The sequence below is a fragment of the Phlebotomus papatasi genome, chromosome 3 (assembly GCF_024763615.1).
Source record: "Phlebotomus papatasi isolate M1 chromosome 3, Ppap_2.1, whole genome shotgun sequence".
Taxonomy (NCBI): Eukaryota; Metazoa; Arthropoda; class Insecta; order Diptera; family Psychodidae; genus Phlebotomus; species Phlebotomus papatasi.
In genome coordinates this window covers 39,316,448-39,339,139 of record NC_077224.1, presented here as the reverse complement: position 1 = coordinate 39,339,139, position 22,692 = coordinate 39,316,448, and the positions used below count along the sequence as shown (strand labels likewise).

The 22,692-nt window shown below is 34.6% G+C and overlaps 5 protein-coding genes across 6 annotated transcripts; 3 read left to right on the top strand and 2 right to left on the bottom strand.

The window, feature by feature from the left end:
* Positions 1–1,315: 1,315 nt before the first annotated feature.
* Positions 1,316–2,622, top strand: LOC129805637 (transcription factor A, mitochondrial). Its single transcript, XM_055853678.1, has 2 exons — positions 1,316–1,481; positions 1,576–2,622. The coding sequence occupies exons 1-2, from the start codon at positions 1,420–1,422 to the stop codon at positions 2,255–2,257; spliced, it is 744 nt and encodes a 247-aa protein (XP_055709653.1). The 5' UTR covers positions 1,316–1,419; the 3' UTR covers positions 2,258–2,622.
* Positions 2,500–3,558, bottom strand: LOC129805638 (uncharacterized). The gene is made up of 2 exons (XM_055853679.1): positions 3,290–3,558; positions 2,500–3,220 (listed from the first exon to the last, which is right to left on the bottom strand). Exons 1-2 carry the CDS (start codon positions 3,414–3,416, stop codon positions 2,613–2,615), a joined length of 735 nt encoding a protein of 244 aa, XP_055709654.1. The 5' UTR covers positions 3,417–3,558; the 3' UTR covers positions 2,500–2,612.
* Positions 3,559–3,651: 93 nt separating this feature from the next.
* LOC129805631 (uncharacterized) lies at positions 3,652–9,030 on the top strand. 2 transcript variants are annotated; one of them, XR_008752101.1, is made up of 4 exons: positions 3,652–4,234; positions 7,553–7,773; positions 7,845–8,237; positions 8,947–9,030. XR_008752101.1 is itself a non-coding variant. In XM_055853673.1 (3 exons), the coding sequence occupies exons 1-3, from the start codon at positions 3,889–3,891 to the stop codon at positions 8,166–8,168; spliced, it is 891 nt and encodes a 296-aa protein (XP_055709648.1). In that variant the 5' UTR covers positions 3,652–3,888; the 3' UTR covers positions 8,169–9,030. The 2 variants fall into 2 exon arrangements, 1 of the variants encoding a protein (XP_055709648.1); XM_055853673.1 differs by having other exon boundaries at positions 7,845–9,030.
* Positions 9,031–9,092: 62 nt separating this feature from the next.
* On the top strand, positions 9,093–17,028 carry LOC129805592 (ER degradation-enhancing alpha-mannosidase-like protein 2). The gene is made up of 4 exons (XM_055853625.1): positions 9,093–9,248; positions 9,307–10,230; positions 10,301–10,505; positions 16,054–17,028. The coding sequence occupies exons 1-4, from the start codon at positions 9,127–9,129 to the stop codon at positions 16,978–16,980; spliced, it is 2,178 nt and encodes a 725-aa protein (XP_055709600.1). The 5' UTR covers positions 9,093–9,126; the 3' UTR covers positions 16,981–17,028.
* On the bottom strand, positions 17,015–22,066 carry LOC129805634 (uncharacterized). The gene is made up of 3 exons (XM_055853676.1): positions 21,218–22,066; positions 20,839–21,138; positions 17,015–17,513 (listed from the first exon to the last, which is right to left on the bottom strand). The coding sequence occupies exons 1-3, from the start codon at positions 21,270–21,272 to the stop codon at positions 17,023–17,025; spliced, it is 846 nt and encodes a 281-aa protein (XP_055709651.1). The 5' UTR covers positions 21,273–22,066; the 3' UTR covers positions 17,015–17,022.
* Positions 22,067–22,692: the final 626 nt, after the last annotated feature.

Genomic DNA, 22,692 nt, shown 5'->3' with positions numbered 1-22,692 from the left:
AGAGTGACGAAAAACCTTCAGTGAAGCTTTGTAGAGTGATTTGGATGCTAAGAAAGAAGATGAATTCTCATCTAAAACGTCTGACGATCCGTGGCTCACCCCCTTCCGATCCGTGGAACACCTGATTACAGTAGAGTAGAGTCTCGCTATAGGCCCTATAGGCCATCGCTCTATAGTTCACAATTTATCGACCAATGATTTCAAAACACTGATTTTAAGTTGGGTTATGTTTTTTAGTACGCGACATGCAATGTTGTCTTAATTATTTTTAATATTTTTGACAAAGTTTATTGAGTAGTTGTGATAATTGTGATCCATAATGAAGAGAGCGAGGACAATGGCAAAGAAAGTGGAAGCCGTCGAGCAATGTCAATACTAAATACTAAGTGTCAAATCTGGAACCAAATATGGACTATAGCGAGACACTACTGTGTCCCTTCCGATCCGTAGAACACACTGCATCCTTGCATTTAAACCAATATATTATTAATTTCCGTATATAGTAAAATTGTAAATATACGGAAATAGTTAAATGTATCTCTAATATACCCATTGGAATATAAAAATATACCAAATAGTTTTGGGGCTCAAATTTTCAACTAAATATGGAGCATGTTTATTAACATTCCGATCCGTGGTAGACTTCCCTTATTTTTGAGTAAAAAAAAATCATGAAGGATTGCTGCACATGCTGCGGTCGCGATAAGTGCTTTTCTGCTGCAGTCATTCCGTCATTCGTCAATTTTTTCCCGATTAGAATCCTAAGAAATTTAGGATGTCCAAATTTTGTTTGTCTTTTTTAATTTTTTTCCGTAAACTTGCTATTTATACATGTATTTCTATTATTCGTCTTCTTTTTTACTTTTTTTACAATTGCAAAAGATGATTCTATTATTGTGAACATTGTGAATAAACAAATACAGTGCCCGCTCTCTAATTCTGATCGGCGTAATCCGGACGAGTTCTCGACGGTTACATTTAAAATACTCTAGAGGTTATGTATGCATGCGTGTTCAGCAATGAAAATGAACTATCCTGTGATGTTTTTGTTTAATAAATGAAGTATAATAGAATAGACTTCTCCAATTATGTTTTTTTTAATCTTCTTTAAAAGTTTTATTCTAATTCTACAAAAAATCTTGTATTATATTTTCGAGACGTTGAACAAATTCAAAAAATCCATCCGGATTATGAAGCGGACATCTGTCATTTTGTCTCCCAATCATCCGGATTACAAAGCGGGCACTAGGTGTAAAAAATTTATAATTACTTCTGACTTTCAATGTGTAATGTAATAAAATCGTTCTAGCACTTTTCGTTCGCGACTAACTTCACATCGAGCGGCAAGGAATCGCGTCGCTATTTTTGCTTTGTTTGGACGAGAAAATTTCACGTGAATTTTTATTGAACAGCTCACAGATGTTCTTCCAGAGAGCGGTCAGTGTAATCAATCCCCTCCGGGGATTGCTCTGCACGAAAAGGTAACATTGAAGCTCGCTGTTGCATTCGGGAAATCCTATAAAAAAGTCCTTGAAAGGAGAGGTTATGTAAATTTATTTATTGAAATCTTTTCAGCTCGATACCTCTTGCTCAATCTGCTTCCACGAAGACAGTGGAAGAGAGAGTTGGCCTGCCACCGAAGCCCAAGAAGCCCCTTACTCCTTATTTTAGGTATATGCAGGAGGTGAGGCCGAAGATGGCAGCAGAGAACAGTCAGCTGACAATGGGAGAGTTGATCAGGAACATCGCCAAACAGTGGAAGACTGTGGATGACAGCAAGAAGAGGAAGTATGAGGAGGAATTCAGGAAGGATCAGGCTGTGTATCTGCAGAAGAGAGCTCAATATGAGAGTAAGTTGACGGATGAGCAGAAGGAAAATATTCAGCTGATGAAGGAGACAATTGCTGAGGCCAAAGAGAAGAAGGCCTTCAGAAAGAAATTGAGGGAATTGGGAAAGCCCAAGAAGCCGCAGTCACCGTTTCTCAGGTTTCTCAATGAGGAGCGCCTGAAGAAACCCCAGGGAAATGAGCCATATCGTGAGTGGCTGAATACGGTGTCTGCCAAATGGATGGGTCTTCCGGAGAAGGCTAAAGATGTTTTTGTCCAGGCCAGTCATGTGGAGATGCAGAAGTACCAAGAAGAGCTGGCTAAATGGGAGAAGAGCATGGTGAAGTTGGGCCATTTGGATGTGGTTCGTCATGAAGCACTGCTGGAAGTTCCACCGCCCAAATCAAGGAAACGCTCAACAAAAGCATAGGAATTTTGGTGTCCTCAATCAAATCAATCGCCGCAAGTCACTGACCACGGCGAAGTATCCAGGTTGAGCGCCATGGCAGAGGACAGGAGAGATTTGTTTGGGGGCACGAGTGACCAGGAAATCAAGGACAATAGTCAAGATAGATCAGATACCATTGGGAAGGAAGCTACAATACCTGCAGAGAAGGGAAAGTTTATCAATTCCCTCAAGTCAATCTTCAAATTGGGAAAGAAAAAGTGAAATCATAGTGTGCCTCTTATTTTATTTTTTCCGGAAGTTTCCCGGATAAATTCCTTCTCAAAAACCATTTATTTTTTTTGTGTAAGTTAGACAGTTGCATTAAAAACCTCCATATTCATATTCGATCGAAATGTTCTCTCTCCAGCATCATCCCTAAATCCTTTCCCAGGATGAATTTCTGCCACAAAATATGGGAGAAGACGAAGAAAAAGGTAAAAACTGCCACATCCTGAAGAACCTTGTTGACAGTCACGAAGATCTTGATGGCAGATGCTGTGTACTGTTCAGGAATTTGGCTGAAAACGTACAAAATAGTGGCAAAAGTACTTCGAGTCTGGTAAGTTTTCAGTATTAGAATTTCAGCAATTTCCCAGAGTAGTAGGCTGAGAAAGACATTTCCGGACACCACAAATTCATTTCCCGTGGCAAATAGCCCATAAATCACGATGGCAATTGCAGCAATGTGAACTTTTGTTCGGAGAATCCTACTAAAAAGTCCCGGAGGGGCAGATTTTTCCTGTGCGGCAAATCTCCTTCCCGGTGGACCACCATTCTCCTGATTCCTCAGAGAATTCAACAATTGCAGAATATCTTCATTCTGTGGATTAATTCCTGAATATAATCCCGAAAATTCTCTTGGGATGTATTCTGGGGCAGGTTCTAGCTCGGGATCTGGATAAATTTCTCCTGTGGGCGGTGTCACGGATTCAGAAAGATGATTTTCTACGGAAAAAAACATTATAAGGGAATTCAACAAAAAGCAATACGAATGACTATGGATAAATTTTTTACCTTGTGGTGGTCTTCCTGTGATCTTCCCTAGTCTATCTTCGCTGTTTTCCAGTATTTTCTTCCTTCGTGCTTCCCTGAGAGCAGCTAATTTGGCCTGACGAGCTTCCGAAATCACTGAACTTTCCATTTTTCGCGGATTATTTTTCTACGAATTATGACTTCTCCGCGCAGCGCCCCGTGTTGTTGCTTGAAAAAGTTTGACGGTTTCATTCATGTTTCATTGGTGTTTCACATTTTAGTGGTGAAAACTGGATGAAAGATTTTTTTGCAAATTCTGCTGTTTTATGCGAATAAAAAGGGAAATTTTCATTAATGAATCAGAAAAATGTATTTTACTAAAATCATGCATGCGCCAATTAATTTTTTGTTTCGTTTTGTGATTTCGACTAAAATTCACCACTTTGAACAATAATGGTGAATATAAATTCAAATGAGAAAACTGCCATATTTTGTGTCACACGAGTGAAGAAAAAGAAGAATTTGTTTACATTTTACCGCAAAAACAAGAATTGTTTCCTGAAAAAGAAGATTCCTTATCTTAAATCCGAAAAATAGACTATCAGAATATTCTATTAAGTACCAAAGATTCTCAAAGTATCATGGAAGATGCAATAGAGTGCTTGTGCCAAAAAATATGGGATGTCCTGGATGTGGAAAAAGAAAAGTTTGTTCATGGCTGGAGAAGGGTTGAGGAAATTACTGAAAAAGTATCATCAATACCCCTCAATATTAGATTATTACTAGCAGCAGTTGGATTCTATGATCCAATCCAACTGTCCACTCTTACTGAAAAAGAACTTGAAATTGCTGAATCTCGTACCTGTATCGATATTGGGATGATGCAGGAGGCATCCTGTGGAAGCGATCACAATTGTGAAGAAGCAATGAGAAAGGGTCTATGGGGCTCTTACTACAACAGACCAGAATCCTTTTACATCAAACCAGGTGAGAAGTTCAAAATATTATCCTTTGTCTCTGGCACTGAAATGATAAAATAAAATTCAAGATTTTTTTTAAATAGGGGAAAGTACTCTCCTTTCGAACATTCATGCCTTCGAATCCTTCAAATAATGTGAATTCTCATTTATTTTTCCTAATGGCCTCTACACACTAGTAGAAATTTCTTTACAAATGCTTTTCTAAAGAAAATCTCCCGTATAGGGTAAGGGCTCATAATGTTGGACAGTCTGCTATTAAGCATCGATGTTCCAAGTTTGAAGTGCAATATTTTCAATACTTATTGACTTTTTTTTGTTACTCTCTTTTCAGAAGGGTTCTTTAGAATCTTGGTAAGCTATTTGTCGTCTTAATTTTACTAAAATTAGTTTTAATACGATTAAAATTGAATTGATATATACAGTAGAATCTCTTAAATCTGAATCTCTCAAATTCGAACGCCGTTTGGATTCAAAATGTCAATTGTGAGGTTATGTTAGAAAGTTCGTATTTTATGTGAATGAAAATCATATTTATGTGCTTCTTCCTGAATCTTTACATATATTATTATCGTATAAAATAAAAAGGAAGTATGTTACCACTAAAACTTGCGAGAAAGTACGAGAATTTGATTCAAAGTACAATTTAATTTCACACAAATTTCGTTAGTTTTGAAAAAATCGTTCGAATTTGGGAGGTGAGAAATGTCAAAAATACCCCCCGAGCGTTTGAATTTAGGAGACTCTACTGTACATAGAGGTGAATTTGGCTCTTATTTTGGACAACTTGGTTATTAATTTGGACAACTTGGCTCTAAATTTTGACAGCTAATCCGACTCAACAGGATGCCCATTGTTCTTCATTTCATGAACCAATCTTACCAAGTTCTCTTCCTGTTCATGTAAGGGAAACGTAGAATGTCACAAAAAAACCAGGAAATTTTCCATATCATTCATTAAAGTGACTTGACTTCGGTACTCCAAGTAGGCGCGGATTCGCTCATTCCCTGGCCTTTCCGGGAGCCTTTCAAGGCATTTCTCGCTACATCTCTCTCGTAGAGATGATGCTCCTTTGTTTCTCCAGGCATTTGTCCAACCTAGTCATCACAAAACCTAAAACTTCACGAAATTTCGTGAGAAAAACATGTCCAAAATAAAAACCATCACCTCACTGGTGAATGTCTTAAAAAATTTCCCATTTTTCACACGAAAAATCTAATTCACAAGGCAAATCTCATTTCGGGTCAAATGTACAAATCACTACTAACGTGAATCAACACAATATTCAATAATATCACTTAAAAAAAGCGGAGAAACATTGTTAGTACTTCACCACAGCTAAATAAGACTGAAGTAAACACAAAGTTCTGTCATATTTCTCGTAAGTAATTGCTCATACTGAAATTTCAACAATAAAGCAATTTCAACTCAAATCATATTCAAAATTTAACGTATTTAGTGTTAAAATCTTCCAAAAAGAACAAATATTTAGATAGAATTCATTATTCATCAAATATTGGAATAAAAATCCATAATTTAATCAATTTATTTTTAGTGTCCAATTTTATCCTCAAAGTGTCCAAAATAAGAAACTGGACAAAATTATGAGCCTTTCCCCTACACACTAGTAGAAATTTCTTTAAAAAATGCCTTTTTGAAGAAAATTTCCCCTACCCTCTTGTAGGCGGCAGACCCGTCAGAATTTTTTTAAAGGCAATTTTTAACGAAAATGGCTTTTAGTGTGTAGACCTGTAGACACCATAAGAGACTTACATATTTTTATTAAATATTAGTTAGCTTATCATCAATTATTGATAATTAACACTTAAAAACTGATAGCTACTTTTACTCAAATGTTAAATGAAATAATGCAATAAAAATTTTAAAAATGTAATAAAAAATATTTTCTCGATGCAATGCCCGCTCTCTAATCCGGATCAGCGTAATCCGGACGAGTTATCGACGGTTACATTTAAAATAATTTTGCATGCATGCACAAAATTCAGGATTTTCAAATAGTTCAATGTGGTAAAATCAATCTATCATTTCATCGCAAGGTATTCTATGGGAGAAAAAAAGTTGCAAAGGTTCTCAGATAAGTCCTGACTAAGTTAGAAATAGATTTCGATCATTTGTATCACATTGAAGGACGAACATGAAAACACAGTTTTTAAATCCTTGAAACATAGAAAAATGATAGTTGTTCTTGTATGCCATAGATTCAAAAATTTTGTCCGAGAGGAGCCATATACAGTACTTCGAAAAAGTGTTGAACAAATTCGGTTTCATCATAAAATAGGACTCTTTTATGATTAGCTTCATTCTAGACTTGGTACTTATTGGAAATTTCAAACTTCTTTTATTAATGTAATTAACCGCGCCATCATGTTCGTTCTTCAAAGTAACCCTTTTGCTCAAAATTTATTCCAACTCATTCAGGACTTATCTGAGGACCTTTTCAACCAAAATTGTCCCATAGAATACCTTGCGATGAAATGATAAATTGATTTTAGCACATTGAAGTATTCGAAAATCCTGAATTGTTGTTGTTTTCTTAATACTATTGGCCTGTGAAACTGGTGACCGCCAAAATTCCGAGTCTTATGTTTGCGTAAACACTATATTGTGTTATGGATTATTGATTTTCGTAATTTACTGTGGTCAGCTATGACTTTTACCGATCATTCCATGCTTTCGTAGCCTCAAAAATCTAATAGAGCCTCTAACAAGATAGTTCTACATTTTCTCCAATTTCACATAGTTTCCTTTATCCAAACTTGGAAAATTAATTATCAAGACACTAAATAATTACTGACATCGCACTAAAATTTTGTTATTTTTTTTTAAATAACTTGAAATGAATTTCAGTTTATGACTATAAATGAAAGTGATTCTATTTTTTTGTCCGAGCAGAACATCACTTTTGACGCATTCTGAGTAAAAATACAGACCTTTTGCGGCCAGTATTGTACTTTTTCGACGTAAGGCAATTACTTTAACATTTCTAAATTATTATTTTTTTATTTCAAAAAAGTTACCAAAAATTAAAAAACTGAAGATTTAAGGGGTGATTCTATTTTATTGGCCGCCACTGTATGTCAGATTCAATAAAGGAATACGGAAAAAAATATCAAGCGTTAGAAGCCAGAGTATGTGCTAAGTTTTAAATTTAAAGCCTCTCCCTACTTCTTCGTGATATTTTTCTATTATCCACCTGAAACATTTAGAAGATCGCAGAGTTTAAATTTAAATTTTGTTCAAAATTACTCCATTGTACCCTAATACCAAATAAATTACTAATTTTTTCTTTTTTTTTTGTGAATACCAGGCTACAAAAACGTGCTTCTTTTGATCAGCAGAATGATAAAAGAAAACCGAGATTCAGAAAGTTTTGGAAGAAGTTATTCTGACGTTACGCCTGAAAAGAAACCTCAAATTGATCATGCAAACAACAGCTTGGTAAAAAATAATATAGGCCATGGAGGCCATGTCCAAAGTGCAGTGCAGTCTTTTCCGCATGATAAGAATACCTACGATACTTTACTTCGGGTAAGAGCTTAGTTGATTTTTGCAATATACGTTCTGGAATTTTTATTTATATTTTTGTTTTTTTTTTTTAGAAAATTAATAAATGGATCATGAGCAAGAATACCAATTGCTTAAAAAATTACCCCGTTCTGAATATAAAATTTAGTTCGAGAGGAGGAGCTGAAATTACATGTCCGTTCTGCGATAATAATATACGAGCAACCTATCATAATCGTAAATGGGTCACATCAAACTTTCAAAAGCACTATGAGAAGCACTTTTCGTCTAAGGTGAAGAAAGATCAACCAGCTCAAGATGATAGCATCGGTACATGCAAACCAGTAATGGTGAAGACAGAAGATCTCCAAATGGAAACAAATGAGGAACATTCCGAAGGAGATCCTCTTTATTTTTAAGACCTTGAATACCTAATCTTTAAATTAATTTAATTTAAAGAATTTAATGAAAGAAATAGGTTTTCCCATGTAAATTTACCTAGGGGAAAGTACTCTCCCTTCGAACGTTCATGTCTTCGAATCCTTCGAATAATGTGAATTTTCTTTTAGTTTTCCTAACGGCGTTATCACACTAGCACATTAAAATTTTAATGTGATTCACATTAATTGTCGCTTGTGAGCGTCCAAATATGTTATTTGTGTCTTTGAGTCACTTAATATTTGGGGTTTTTCTATTTATTGATAAAGAAGTGGACTTGACCTGCAAAAGTAAATTTAAATTTACCTAAAGCATAAATATTTCTCACATTAAAAAATTAAAGAGAAAATCGCATTAATTTTTCGCATTAATGCTATAAATCAATTTATATCAAATTTTGCGGGCCAAGTCTACCTTTTTATCAACAAATAGATCAAATTTTGAATATAAAATGATTCAAAATACAAATTACACATTTGGACACTCACCAACGACAATTAATGTGAATCATATTAAAATTTTAATGTGCAAGTTTGATAATACAGTAAGAGACTTATACATTTCTATTAAGTATTAGTTGGCTTATCATAAATTGTTGATAATTCCGTGATAATTTAGTGTTAATCTCTTATGAAAAGCAAAATAAATCCACATTATTCGCAGGCGTGAACGTTCGAAGGGAGAGCACTTTCCCCTATATTTTGTTATTTATTTTTGATGTTTTTTTTTTAAATTAAAAAAAAATTGTCTAATTTTCAGTGGCTGTATTGAATTAAATTTTATGTGAATAAAATGCAGAATGATTTATTAATTATATACCTTTTTAAGAAAAGGTAAAATAAATTTTTTATTTCATGGTAAGGTTATTTTAGAAATTCCCGCCAAGAAAAATCAGATGTTCAATTGTCAATCTAGGTGCTAGGAACCATATAAACAACAATGCAGTGTTCACGTGGAAAAAATGTTTTTTCCACAATTTCAGTGGTTTGTCTTGTATTCCTGACAATACTCAGATGTGACGCTCTAAGAGAATACACCAAGGAGGATATACGGAAACTTAGGTGAGTAAAAACCCTTGATAATTCCCAGGAAAACTGAGTAAAAGAAAATACTCACTAGAGAGGAAGTCCGGGAGATGTTCCAACATGCCTACGAAGGCTACCTCAAACATGCCAGTGATTTTGATGAGCTCAGGCCACTTTCATGCGACGGAGTTGATACTTGGGGAAGCTATTCTCTGACTCTGATCGATGCACTTGACACGTTGGCTGTGATGGGGAACAATACAGAATTCCAGAGAGTTGTCGACATCCTCGTGAACAATTCCAATTTTGAATCTGACATCAATGTGAGCGTGTTCGAGACGAATATTCGGATTGTTGGGGGTCTCCTGAGTGCTCATTTGCTGTCGAGAAGAGCCGGGGTTAAGCTAGAACCTGGCTGGCCATGCAATGGCCCACTATTGAGAATGGCCGAGGACGTGGCTAGACGTCTACTTCCAGCTTTTGATACAAAGACTGGAATGCCCTATGGAACAGTCAATCTCAAACATGGAATCCCTCCTGGAGAGACTAGTGTCACATGTACAGCAGGAGTTGGGACTTTTATAGTGGAATTTGGGGCTTTGAGTCGTCTCACGGGAGATCCAATTTATGAGGAAGTTGCCCTGAATGCCCTTTATGCTCTGCAAACCTTCAAATCTCCAATTGGCCTATTTGGAAATCACATTGACGTCCAGACGGGACGATGGACAGCTCAGGATGCAGGAATTGGAGCAGGAGTAGACTCATACTACGAGTACCTCGTTAAAGGAGCTCTCATGCTCAATCGTCCGGAATTGATGAAAATGTTCAATGCTGGACGGCAATCTGTGGAGAAATTCCTAAAACGGGATGATTGGTACATTTGGGTGAGCATGAACAAGGGGCAGGTCACACTTCCAGTTTTCCAGTCACTCGAAGCCTACTGGCCAGGTGTTTTGAGTCTCATTGGAGACATTAGTGCTGCTATGAAGACCCTTCACAACTACGTTGGAGTTTGGAAGTGAGTTTTAGAAAATTTTAGCTGGTGATCTTGTCCCCCCTTTCCTCCTGACCAAACTTCTACTTTCCAGGCAATATGGCTTTCTTCCAGAATTCTACAATATCCCCAATGCCGAAGCAGGAGCCAATCGGGAAAATTATCCACTTCGACCCGAACTCATAGAATCCGTAATGTATCTTTATCGAGCAACTGGTGATCCGTTCCTACTTCAGGTTGGAGAAGACATGCTGAGGAGTATCCAACACAGTGCGAGAACCTCTTGTGGATACGCAACGGTCAGTTTTTTTTCCATTTTTTTAACCTTCTATTTTACCATATTAATTTTAAAAGGGTGGCAAAGCGTCCGATACTTTGCAAAGTGCTCGAACTCGTAACCGTAATTACCCGTTTACCGGTTCTCAACCGATTTCAACCGATTACTCAAGATCCTATAAAATATCAAAATAAAATAAAAAAATGGTTTTCCGACAAAGACTACTTATCGGTTGGTAAGCGGTTCATAACCGATTTGTATCGATTTATAAATCACTCAAAACATTCCCCTAAATAGGGGAAAGTGGGGCACCTTTGAAAGTGGGGTACCTTTGAAATTGGAATTTTTCATCTATTCTTAAATAAAATTGAGCTTTATCGTGAAATAATTTAGCTGCACAAACAGATTGAAAAGCTAAATTACATTATGATATGGCTCACTTTCACTTAAATATAGGAGAAAAATCCCAATTTCAAAGGTACCCCACTTCCAAAGGTGCCCCACTTCCCCCTATGCAGGTTTGCCTATTTTTAGGAGTCAATTTATTAAATAATTTTTGAAATACGCCTGAATGTATACTATTTTGTTACGCGGGAAATTTGAAGACACTGCTTATTTTTTAGTATAAAACTAATTACTTTTATTAAGATAAAAATTTTAAATATTCTAACAATTTATTGAAGAACTTTCTCCAAAACGTAGGGGAGACTGGGGCAAAAAGTCACAAATCGAAAATTTTAAAATTCAATATCTTCCAAGATAAATAAGATAGTGGCTTAACCCTCTAATCTAACGGGTAAGACCACCTCCAGGCGGTCTTCACAAAAATCACATTTACAGCGACAATAAAGGTTTTATTTATTTAAAAGTGCTTAGTGTCCTCGGTAATAGTCTTATAAACATCTCTTGAAAGTTTGAACTCATCTTGACTCTTCGTTTTGTTGCTATTCCCAGGTTTGTGTGATAGGTCAGAGAAAAAGCAACAAAAAATCTTTGTGCAAAAAAACTAATTTCCAATTTTCATAAAAATACCGATTTAAAGTTATCTGACTAAAATAAATTTATTTTTTACTGAAAAATATGTCATTCTACTTTGTATATTTTATTTTAAAAAAAAATTGAAAAAACTAAAAATGTGAATTTTAGAAACAAAAAGTTTCAAAAATTTTTATATTTTCTCACCTAGCGCCTAAACTAAAAAAAGATAATGAAGAATGGATGGTTTTTTCTACTTTATTGGATCATAATTATCCTAGAAAACATTGTTTTAGAACTTTTTTTCGCATATTAAAGAAAACAGCGTTAGAGGGTTAAAAATTTTTCCATAGATAGCCTCCATAGGTCTTCTTCAATGTTGTAAGTTTGTTAGAATTTGAACAAGGTATTTAGAAAATCAAAAATATCGAAATTTTTAGCCCCATTTTTGAAATATTTTCCGTGCAGAAGATATCAATTATTAGCTACTTATATTAAATTTGATGCACTGGTGAATATTTCCCAAATTATCTGGATATTCTTTGAATACGAATCCGCTATCTATTTCAGAATTTTACATTGATCCTTTTCTCCAGATATCCTTTTATTAAAAACGACCACTTGGGGTAAAAAGTAACAAAAGCTATGGAGCAAAAAGTAACAAAAACCGAAACAATTTGTGATGTCCCACGGTGAAAAGAAACGTTAATGCTATGTATCCCCGCTTGTTGTTTGCATTGGTCAAACGATTTGCAGTCTTTTGCGTGTTCTTTGTAAAATACCTTAAAATGCGCTTTTCTCGCTCAGATAGAGAAAATGGTGTTTTACAAAGGTGTAGAAGAATAAATTTCCTATGAAAATATGTAAAGGTATTTTACTTAAATTTACGAAATCTCGTAATAAGCGAATCAAAATGTGATAGTATCTTATGCGTGATACTATTTGCCCCAGCATTTTTGAGAATGATCACAAAATTACCTTTTAAAAACGGCTCGATAAATACATTTCCTTACAAAATAGAGGAAAATGACTTTCACAGAGCTGTAGAGCGGTAAATTTCCTATGAAATTGTGCTAATTAGAAATTTTGGAGGTGCTCGGGTAGCTTGCAAAAAAAATAAAATATCTGTTTTGTGACTCTTTGCCCCAGACTCCCCTACTGTTTGCTGATGAATTTCTTATAAAAAGCTTAATGTTTCTGTTCTACTTTTACTCCGCGCGTAATTTGTTCTGCGGACGATTTATTCAAGAGAAATCGCCTGCGAGTATGCAAATTTTCTCGATGCATAAAGCCATTTCACGCGTTTTTTTCGGTCCCGAAAATGTGCATAATCCCGGAACTGAGTGTATTATTTAATTTCGGACCAAAAATAAGTTATCCTTTATGAACCGGTTCGTAATCGATTGGAATGGGTTCGGGTTTGTCAAGAATTCCAAGACCTTTCCAACGAGCCCAAATATGACACTATTTGGTTGAAAAAGGGACAGATAATCCTAACCGGCTTATGTAGGTGAGATTCTTAACATGAGCTAACTCGGAGTGCATGCAAATTCGATTTGGAGCTGAAGTTGGGAGACGCCATTCAGTTATCTTGAATCAAATTCGTGAAATTATACAAATTTTGTATTTAAACCAAAATGTCAAGGATTTGGATGAACTGACAGAAAAGTGTTATATGGGTGAAATGTAGACCAGAATGTTCTCTATAATTTTGCCGTAGAACTTGAACTCATCGACTACTCAGAAGCCAAGAAAAGCGAGGTTTTTTGTTTCTTAACTCGTTTTTTCATCCAGAGTTCCCTAAGTAGTCATTTGTTGAACTTCAACTACCGTCGTTGCGGGTGACTTTGCACTCGGGGGGTGACTTTGCACTCTGCTGTCCGTAAGACTTTCATAAATTCTAGCACTTATTGATAGTGTTCGCCAATCCGGTCTACCATGTCAAAGTATATAGGGATATGTTATGTACCAAGTAAGGTACAATGATCCTCAAAAGGATACTTGTAGTTTCTGTAACAGTCAATGAAATGCAAATATAGGTATTTTGTCAAAAACCGACTCCGTGAAAAAGTTATCTGAAGGTGCAATTCCAAAATCGATTTCAGAGTAGTAAATTGCCCAAATCTATTCTAAATTTATCTGGCTAGAATAATCCACTTCGATTTTGTTCATTATTTTTATTAAAATATTTTTTTCCCTATTATCTTCATAAGACCGCATGATTTATGTTATAAAATTGCATATAATGGTCTTTCTAAAGCTTTATTATTGAAGTATTTGGCTAAAAATTATCCAATTTTGTGGGAACTTAAGATAAAATGACCGAGATCTACAAGATGGTATGGTCGCCATCTTGATTTGACGTTTCTGTCCGCCATTTTGAATAACTGTCAAAACAAAAGTCTCATCTGATTGAGCTGAAATTTTAGTATGTTGTAGCTGATGACAAGGCCTTTTCAGAACATATATAAAATCCGACCTAGGTCAAGTGGTTGTCTGGATATAGGAGCTCAAAGTTCAAAATTTTGACATTTTCATGAATACAGAACTACAGGGAGCTTCTTTTATCAAAACCATCACAAAAAAAGACAGCGCTATCGTTAGGCGATGAGATCTAACAAACAAACAAAAAGAAAAGTAATGTTTTTGTTTATAACAGCGCATTATTTGAGAATCTTAAAAACTGTTTTCGCAAAGATGAAAAATAAAAAAAATATATTAAATGCACTTTTCGTTTATTTTTTTAAATTATGTTAGAGTAAATAAATATATAAAATTAAAGACTCAACTATTTTTAACGGTTACTGATGCATTTCGTTCAGGTTTCAAATATTGAAGATTAAAAAATAAAGACCGCCAAAATATGAGTATTACAAAATTTTAAACTTTGAGCCTCTGTATCAAGGTAAATACCTGATGTAGACTGGAACATAAATACGTTTTAGAAAGGTCTTGACATCAGCTAGAACATACTAAAATTTCAACCAAATCGGACCAGTTTTAGGGTTTGACAGTTATTTAAAATGGCGGACAGAAACGTCAAATCAAGATGGCGACCACGTCAACTTGTAGATCTCGTGCATCTTACCCTTAGATGTGAAGATCTTCATTGTCGTTTATTATCAGAAATTGTTGATTTTTTAAAATTTATTAAAAAGTGCAAAGTCACCCGCACCTTATCTCCAGTGCAAGCCTTTTTTCTTGATTTTTTTTAACATAGTAAAATTTTATAAAATTAATGTTAGTGGCACAAAATCCATTCATTAACAACTGAATACAAATAATTTTATCCATTCACCCCCCTCCCTTCACTTTAACTGTCCATTTTTAGAGGGTAAAGTTGAAAAATAGCGAAAAAACGTGCAAAGTCACCCGCAACGACGGTATATCAAAGAATTGTTGTCTTTTGTGGGACTTTCCATTTAAAACCCTATTTTAAGTGTCTTGGTGGAGTAGAGGCAGTCAAATTGGCATCTGAGTGATTTCAAAGCGTTATTATTGGAAAAATCAATTTTTTCACACTTAAACGGCAAAATCGGAGTGATAGCGTAGTCCGAGCGGAAAATGATGTATGGACGAAATGTAGAGACAAATGTGCTCTACAATTATGTCAAAGTAATCATCAAAATCGGTTCAGCGACAGTCGAGATAATTGAGGTTATGTGATATTGAAATTGGTTTTTCGACTGTGGCGCCCCTGGTGTTGGTCCCACGAAGTTCAAATATTCTAGAAAGTTGTAGCATTTGGTGAGATCTTTCGTTTAAGCCCTCATTTAGCGGTGGTTTTATGAACTTGCGATGTTAGGACGTTTTATTGATTTTGTTTATTAGTTTCTTTTTTATTGTTGATTTTCGGTTCGTAAAGTGTCTCGTCGTTAAAGCGTTAAAATATTTAAACAAGATTAAAATATTTAAACCACTGAAAACAAAATTCGTTTCACTTTCTTAATAGAAAAAAAAATTCAAAAAAAAAATGTTTCCTTATATAGTAAAAATACATAACTGTGTCAATCTCTATAATTATTATTTGTATAGTAAAAGGACTCGTTGCCAAAATTATTAATTTTTGACTTTTTTTATTTCCAAATTGAGGTTATATACTCCTAGTTTGAAATAAATTACCCCATAATAAAGAATAAGAAAATGTTTAAAAATTGTTGATGTAAATTTTATATCTTATTGTAATCTCAAATGAGAATTTCAGTAACTACAAGAAAATCATCTTATTAGATTTCGTGTTCATCACGATTTTAAAATATGAGGTTATGCTACGCCTAACCTAGATCTAAAATTCTTTCTTTACCAATCTAATTTATTTATTTTTTTTTAAGTTAAGCAGTCCGTATAATCTAATGTTCCATAATTTTTCATAAGATCATAAATAGGGGAGACCGGGGCAAATTAGCCAGAAAATGAAATTTTTCATCTCGTATAGGCGAAAATGTCCATGCTTTGTACGATCTCAAGCTTCGTAATGACTAAATTTGACTGTAATTAACTATAATACTCCACTGCCTAACTCTATCTGTGACTAATCTGCCCCAGTCTCCCCTAAAAGCAATCAATATGCTAATTAATGTCTTTTTCTGAAATAGATAAAGAACGTGAGAGATCACAGGAAAGAGGATCGAATGGAATCCTTTTTCCTGGCAGAAACTACAAAATACCTCTATTTACTCTTTGATCCTGACAATTTTCTAAATAACGATGGCCGTTCGGGAACTGTGATTAATACACCAAATGGGGAATGCGTAATTGAAGCTGGTGGATATATTTTCAATACTGAAGCCCATCCCATAGATCCAGCAGCATTGAGATGCTGCTATGATGTTCCAAGACAGGATCTTCTGGCTGGATACAAAACTATTGATTTCCGAGGGGATATTTTTAAGTTTAGCATTGAAAATGAGACAGTTCCGGAGGAGAAACCCATGGAGAATTTTACAATTGAGGTGGAAACACCTAAAACTGATCCCGAGGAGACGAGGAAGAATATTGTTTTTGAGATTTTGAGTATTCTGAAGGAGAGTAAGCGTCAAGAGGAGGAAAAAGCTGAATCTAGCAATACAACAGTTGATGATAGTATTATTCTTCCAACGGATGAGAAACCTGAGGAGACCACAGAAAATCCCGTGGAGACAGCTAAAGTGCCACCAACGAGAGATGAGGAAGAGAATACGGGAGAGGCTTCGGGATCATTTGTTTCCTTTGAAGATGACAATAGTTCCAGTGTCAGTCAAAATTCCACGGAAGTATCTACAGATCCTGCAGATCTGAGATCTTTTGTCGAGAATCAGACAGAAAATAATTCTCTCCTGACGGAATTTGTCCAGTCAATTTTGAAGTCAACACAGCCAGCAAGGCCAAAATTTGACGCTCAGAATTTATTGGAAAAAATCCGCAGAGGTCCATACTACCAGGCAGCTGGTAATTTCAGTCTTCAGAGTGACAACTACAGACTACTGACCTGCCGTGCTCAGAGCTACCTTCAGCGTCTCAGCATCCATGGAGAATTTTTCTAGTTTTTTGAACTTTGTGATATCAATAAAAGACTCATTTCAATATTAAAAGTATACAGGTTTTTTCTTAATGTCATCCACTGGATCAAAGTCACTCCCATCTCCTCCAACTTGGGGCAAATTTGGACCACTTGGAGACGTTATGATACCAGTATCGGTTGGGGGTTGGACTGGGGCAGGAGCTACTGGGGCAACAGGAGCAACTGGTGAGCCAGGAGCTACTGGAGAACCGGGTTCGATGATACCTCCAGTGGGTCCAATGGGACTCACATTGGGAGGTCCATCGATGCTTTCTCCCGGTTTCATGAAGCTCACCCCATCCAATCCAATCTGCATGCAGTCAAAGTGGAGCACAATGATAGGTACAGATGCAATCCTTGCCAGCCAGTCCATGCACATGTGGAGATTTGGGCCAGGTGTTGAGAGATCAAAGAGTTTCACACAGAGCTCAATATTGAAGAAGGGAATGGGTATGGGCAGGCAGAATGGTGAGGGATTTGCTCCTTCACCTCCCTCTGATCCGTCAGATTGTCTTACTGGAATACAAATTAATTTAATGATTGAAAAAATAAATTTCAAAAATTTATTAAAAGGTATTTTAAAATTAAAAATTGTTTTTTCTTGATTTTTTTCAAAGTTCAAAAAATATATACAGTGCCCGCTTTCTAATCCGGATCGCCGTAATCCGGACGAGCTATCGACGATTACATTTAAAATCATTTTGAGGTTATGTATGCACGAGTATTCCAGCAATGAAAATGAATTATCCTGTCATGTTTTAGTTTAATAAATGAAGTATAATAGCATAGAATTCTCTAATTATGTATTTTTAAACTTCTTTAAGACTTTTTTATTCTAATTCTAGAAAAAAAACTTGTATTATATTTTCGTGACGTTGAACAAATTCAAAAAAATCATCCGGATTACGAAGCGGACATCTGTCATATTGTCTCCCAATCATCCGGATTACGAAGCGGGCACTGTATTTCGAAATTGGAATAGGTGTAGGTCCGGTAGGTCCCTTATTGCCTCTACACACTACAGAAATTTATGTCCATATTGATAAATTTTTCTACACAAAGTGTAGGGAATTTGCTTCAATATGGACATAATTTTCTTTAGTGTGTAGTAGCCATTACATCAGAATAATAATCAAATAATTTAAGGCTTCAGCAAAATCAGCAGTATTTTGGTAAAAATTCAAATTTGCTCAGAGAAAATGGTCAAACGAGAAAACGCAATTAGTAAAAACTAGCCAAGGTAAAATTCAAATTGATCAGTTGTTAATTCAATTTGGTACACCTCTTAGATCAGGAAAATTTCACGAAGTCAAAATTGACCGTTCTTTTTTTTAAAAAATTTTGCATACAGTAGACTTTCTCACAATCGGGCCTATCGGGTAAAAAGTCATCCGGTTTATCGATAGATTTGGGCGTCAAAGTCTTTGTAAATTCCACAAAAAATGCTCAATTATGAAGAATCACGGTAAAATAGGAAGAACTACAGCGAATTTAAACAAATTTTCTTTAAAATCAAACGTGCAAATCATCAACAAAATTTTGCGTCCGATTGGAAAACAGCCGATTGAGCGAGAGTCTACTGTATGTCTATCTCAGGCTCTCGCACTCCTTTTCTTTTTCTGAACGCCACAACAATTTCAATTTATAGTTACAGTAGACTCTCTCTCAATCGGGAATATGGGGCAAAATGTCATCCGGTTTAGCGATAGAATTGAGCGTCAAAGCCTTTGTAAATTCCACAAAAAGTGCTCAATTATAAATAATCACGATAAAATAGGAAGAACTACAGCGAATTTGAATGAATTAGCTTCATAATTACACGTGAAAATTGTCAACAAAATTTGTGGCCCGATTGAAAAAGAGCCGATTGAGTGAGAGTCTACTGTAATCTAATTATATATATGTCATATAAGTGCAAAAAATGAAAGACATTATGCAAATTGTTTAGGAAATTTGATTGTTTTGATTTAATGAAATTTTCCTAAACTAAAAGGTGTGCCAGTTCCGCCCGAACCATAAAACAAAAGAGTATTTAAGTCAGTAAATCAAATTTGCTCAGAAAAATATTTAAACTCAATTTGGCGATTTAAATTTAATTCAATCGAATTTTGAGTTTGAAAGAATGGGATAGAATTATTCAAATCTTTTAAAAAAGAAAGAGACGTGAATTTTGCTTTCATAAAATTTTACTAATCTAAAAATTGTGTCTAATGGTGTCTACACACTAGAAGAAATTTTCGTCAAAAATTGCCTTTTTTAAAAAATTCTGAAGTTTCTGCCTATAAGAGGACAGGGGAAATTTTCTTTAAAAAGGCATTTTTTAAAGAAATTTCGACTAATGTGCAGAGGCCAGGCATAATAAATTAAATTTCATCAGTAAAAAAAGATGAATAAAAAGATTTATGAAGAACTGGTAATAATTTAATAATTCAATTTTGTCAGTAAAAAATAAATAAATTTGATTAGTTAGTGAGTAGAAAAATAGTTTTAGTAAATGAAAAAGTAGCTTTGATCGCTAAATTTTTAATTCTGCTTAGTATCTCAATTTAGCTGATAGTGGCTCCGGCCCGGCACCTCTTTTATGGCCTCTACACACTAGTGAGATTTATGTCCATAATGAACAGTGTGCCTACAACTGTAATATGGACATAATATGGTCAATATGGACATAATTTTTTCTATTGTGTAGAGATCATTAGACGAACAAAATGTCATGAAATCAAAATTCACACTCTTTTTTATAATGTTTTGCATATCCATCCCATTCTTTCGCAATGTATTTTTTTAAACTACTTGTAGTCCTCAATTAAGCAGTTTCCACAATTTTTTAACAATTCACTTTAAATTAATCCGAAACATATGTGAATTTAGATTTCTTAAAATATTCCTGATTTTAAAAGTAGTCAGAGCTATAGAAAGTTAAATTTGTTTATTAAAAAATAGATTTTATTCCGTAAAAAATAGATTTGATACAGTAAAAAAACATATTATGATCAGTAAAATAGTTTTAAACAAGGGGGAAACAACTCGCGACTCTAGAACACCTACCAACGTAAATATCGCGAATATTGGCATTTTCTCGTGAATATTGCAAATATTTTCTCAATATTGCGAATATCGCGAATAATTCCTGAATATTGCGAATATCGCGAATACTTCTTGAATATTGCAAATATTTAGGGAAATGTTCGAATATTTTCTTCTTCCCATATAAAATTGTGAATATTTTATGAGTATTGATTTTACGACATGAAATTTTGGTCAGTTGTTTGCCCGTTGGGAGAAACAACTCGCGAGTCTAGAACATTTACCAACGTGAATATCGCGAATATCGGCATTTTTTCGTGAATATTACGAATATTTCATAAATATCGTAAATATTGCGAATATTTTTTCAATATTGCGAATATCGCGAATAATTCCTGAGTATTGCGAACATTCCTGAATATTGCGAATATTTCCTGAATATTCCGAATATTTAGGGAAATATTCGAATATTTTCTTCTTCCCATATAAAATTGTGAATATTTTGTGAATATTGATTTTACGACATGAAATTTTGGTCAGTTGTTTGCCCTTTGATTTTAGATTTAGAACTTTTAAATCCGTTAAATCATCCTGTGAAGCTTTCTTTCAATCGGTCAAAAAGTCTTTTTGATTTACTGATGAAAATATGTAGATTTTTTTACTGACCAAAATTGGTGTTTAGCCTGGACCAAATTCAACTGTTCTCACAGTTTCACTGTTCATTCCCAAATTTTATAGACCAAATACGATATTGTGACTTATTAAAATTCTGACCCCAAATTATTTATTCTATAATTTAATTAAAATCAATTACCGTAAATTGTATTTTGAGCTACTTGTTTTCCATTCATGATCACTCCCATCCTCAGCAAGGATGTGTGTCTATTGTAGTTCATCCTTGTGCAGATTTGTCGTTCGAATTTGAGCCTGGGAAGCTTAAGTCCTGCACAGCAATCGCACTGAGTCGGCGTGCAAAGGCAGTTTTTTTCAGCTGGACGACGAGCTCTAGCCACTGTTGATCCCTTAGTAAATGTGCGATTAACCCTCAGATTGTAGAAAGCAATTTCTTGGCCATAATCATCCTGCTCAGGTAAATTGTTGCTGATTAGAGCGTCTGAAATATGATTTTTAGTATAGATATAGATAATGGGGAATTCATTTGAAGTAGAACAGAGATGATTTTCCCAACTTACCCATTTCTGAAGCAATAGTTATGAATCCCAAGAATAGAGCCACTAGATTTCTCATCGTATTCCTCGACGTAGTCACTTGAGCTGCCTGGAAGTGTCTGCAAGTTTTTGGCCAAAAACACGTGCGGAAGTTGAAGCTTTGTTGGCGGAATCGCCAATTTGGAACATTGAAGTCATCTTAAAGATTTTACTTTCTTTCACTTTTTCCTTCTACGACAACAAGTTTGCATACTTAATTCACCAATTTCATTTTCACTCCATATGACTCAAATCCAATGACACAATTTCTCAGAACTTTGGCTTTTTTTGGCTTCTGAGTTGGCTTTTTTAAAATACATTTTGTATGCAAAACGGGTAACATTTTTGTAGGTCATCGATAGACAAATTACATACACTTTCAAAGATCAATTCAAATCAGAGTCTACATACTGCAAAACCTGCAATTTCCTATATCCACATATTCCGATTATGGAAAAGAAAGATGAGATGAGATCTTTATTATTTTACCTTACTGACTGTTTTCTATTCGAGGACGAGAACCCATTTTAGCTGAAATTCTCTACAATCATTAATTCATTCTTATCAGGGTATATCAAAAAAAGATTTCACAAATCAGCTCCCAATGGTATACAAATGCAAGCAAATACACAAAATATTGTGTTTGTATAATCCGGTCATGTGCGTAATACCGAAGTATCCCAATTAGCAAATTAGCTGCCTTATAGAACCAAATATTTGAAATGATCTCATAATGATCTTCTAAACAATTGACAGCGGAATTATAGGATAGAGATATAAAAGTCTCATAAGAAGCGTGATATAATTCTACTAAACGCTTTTTTTATAAGATAATATTTCTCAAGAAAATAATGTTCTTCTATATTATTTAACTTATATCAACTTATCTACACAGTAAAAAAAAACACTATTATAGTGTGTAATCTTTCACACCACTATTATAGTGTTAAATTTGGAAAAAAAGTGTTTAATTTAAAGTTGTTGAATTTTAAGATGTAGAATTTAGAATTGTTGAATTTAAAATTTGTTGAATTTTTATGTGTAAATTCAAAAATTGTTGAATTCTGTTCATGTTGAATTTTCATTTCATTTCGAAGATTTTGATTTTTTTGTCTTTTTAGACATTTTTATTGGTTTTTCCTGTACTCAGGATCCCCCCTAATGCGAAATGATTACATCTGATGCTCGGATCTTCACGATATACTTATTATGCATATAAATATTTGATGTTCTATATGACTTTTGCCCAATGAAAAGCATCTCGACTGAAGTATAAGTCTTAATTGGAAATTCAACAATTTTTACATAACTTTTGTTTAAAAATTCAACAACTTTGGTTGAAATACACAAGGCTTCACATTATAATAGTGTGAAAAGTTATGATTAAACTATAATAGTGTTAATTTTTGATCATGTGACAAAAAATACCATAAAGTTGTGTATTTTTTCACACTATAATA

Bases quoted from the DNA above. Each gene is read 5' to 3' on its own strand.
- LOC129805637 (XM_055853678.1), top strand. From the start codon at position 1,420: ATGTTCTTCCAGAGAGCGGTCAGTGTAATCAATCCCCTCCGGGGATTG. The intron at 1,482-1,575 runs GTAACATTGAAG...AAATCTTTTCAG, and splicing joins GGATTGCTCTGCACGAAAAG to CTCGATACCTCTTGCTCAAT.
- LOC129805638 (XM_055853679.1), bottom strand. From the start codon at position 3,416: ATGGAAAGTTCAGTGATTTCGGAAGCTCGTCAGGCCAAATTAGCTGCT. The intron at 3,221-3,289 runs GTAAAAAATTTA...TTTTTTCCGTAG, and splicing joins CACAGGAAGACCACCACAAG to AAAATCATCTTTCTGAATCC.
- LOC129805631 (XM_055853673.1), top strand. From the start codon at position 3,889: ATGGAAGATGCAATAGAGTGCTTGTGCCAAAAAATATGGGATGTCCTG. The intron at 4,235-7,552 runs GTGAGAAGTTCA...TGTGAATACCAG, and splicing joins ATCCTTTTACATCAAACCAG to GCTACAAAAACGTGCTTCTT. The intron at 7,774-7,844 runs GTAAGAGCTTAG...TTTTTTTTTTAG, and splicing joins CCTACGATACTTTACTTCGG to AAAATTAATAAATGGATCAT.
- LOC129805592 (XM_055853625.1), top strand. From the start codon at position 9,127: ATGCAGTGTTCACGTGGAAAAAATGTTTTTTCCACAATTTCAGTGGTT. The intron at 9,249-9,306 runs GTGAGTAAAAAC...AATACTCACTAG, and splicing joins GAGGATATACGGAAACTTAG to AGAGGAAGTCCGGGAGATGT. The intron at 10,231-10,300 runs GTGAGTTTTAGA...TCTACTTTCCAG, and splicing joins AACTACGTTGGAGTTTGGAA to GCAATATGGCTTTCTTCCAG.
- LOC129805634 (XM_055853676.1), bottom strand. From the start codon at position 21,272: ATGAGAAATCTAGTGGCTCTATTCTTGGGATTCATAACTATTGCTTCA. The intron at 21,139-21,217 runs GTAAGTTGGGAA...ATCATATTTCAG, and splicing joins AACTATTGCTTCAGAAATGG to ACGCTCTAATCAGCAACAAT. The intron at 17,514-20,838 runs GTAATTGATTTT...TTTGTATTCCAG, and splicing joins AGCTCAAAATACAATTTACG to TAAGACAATCTGACGGATCA.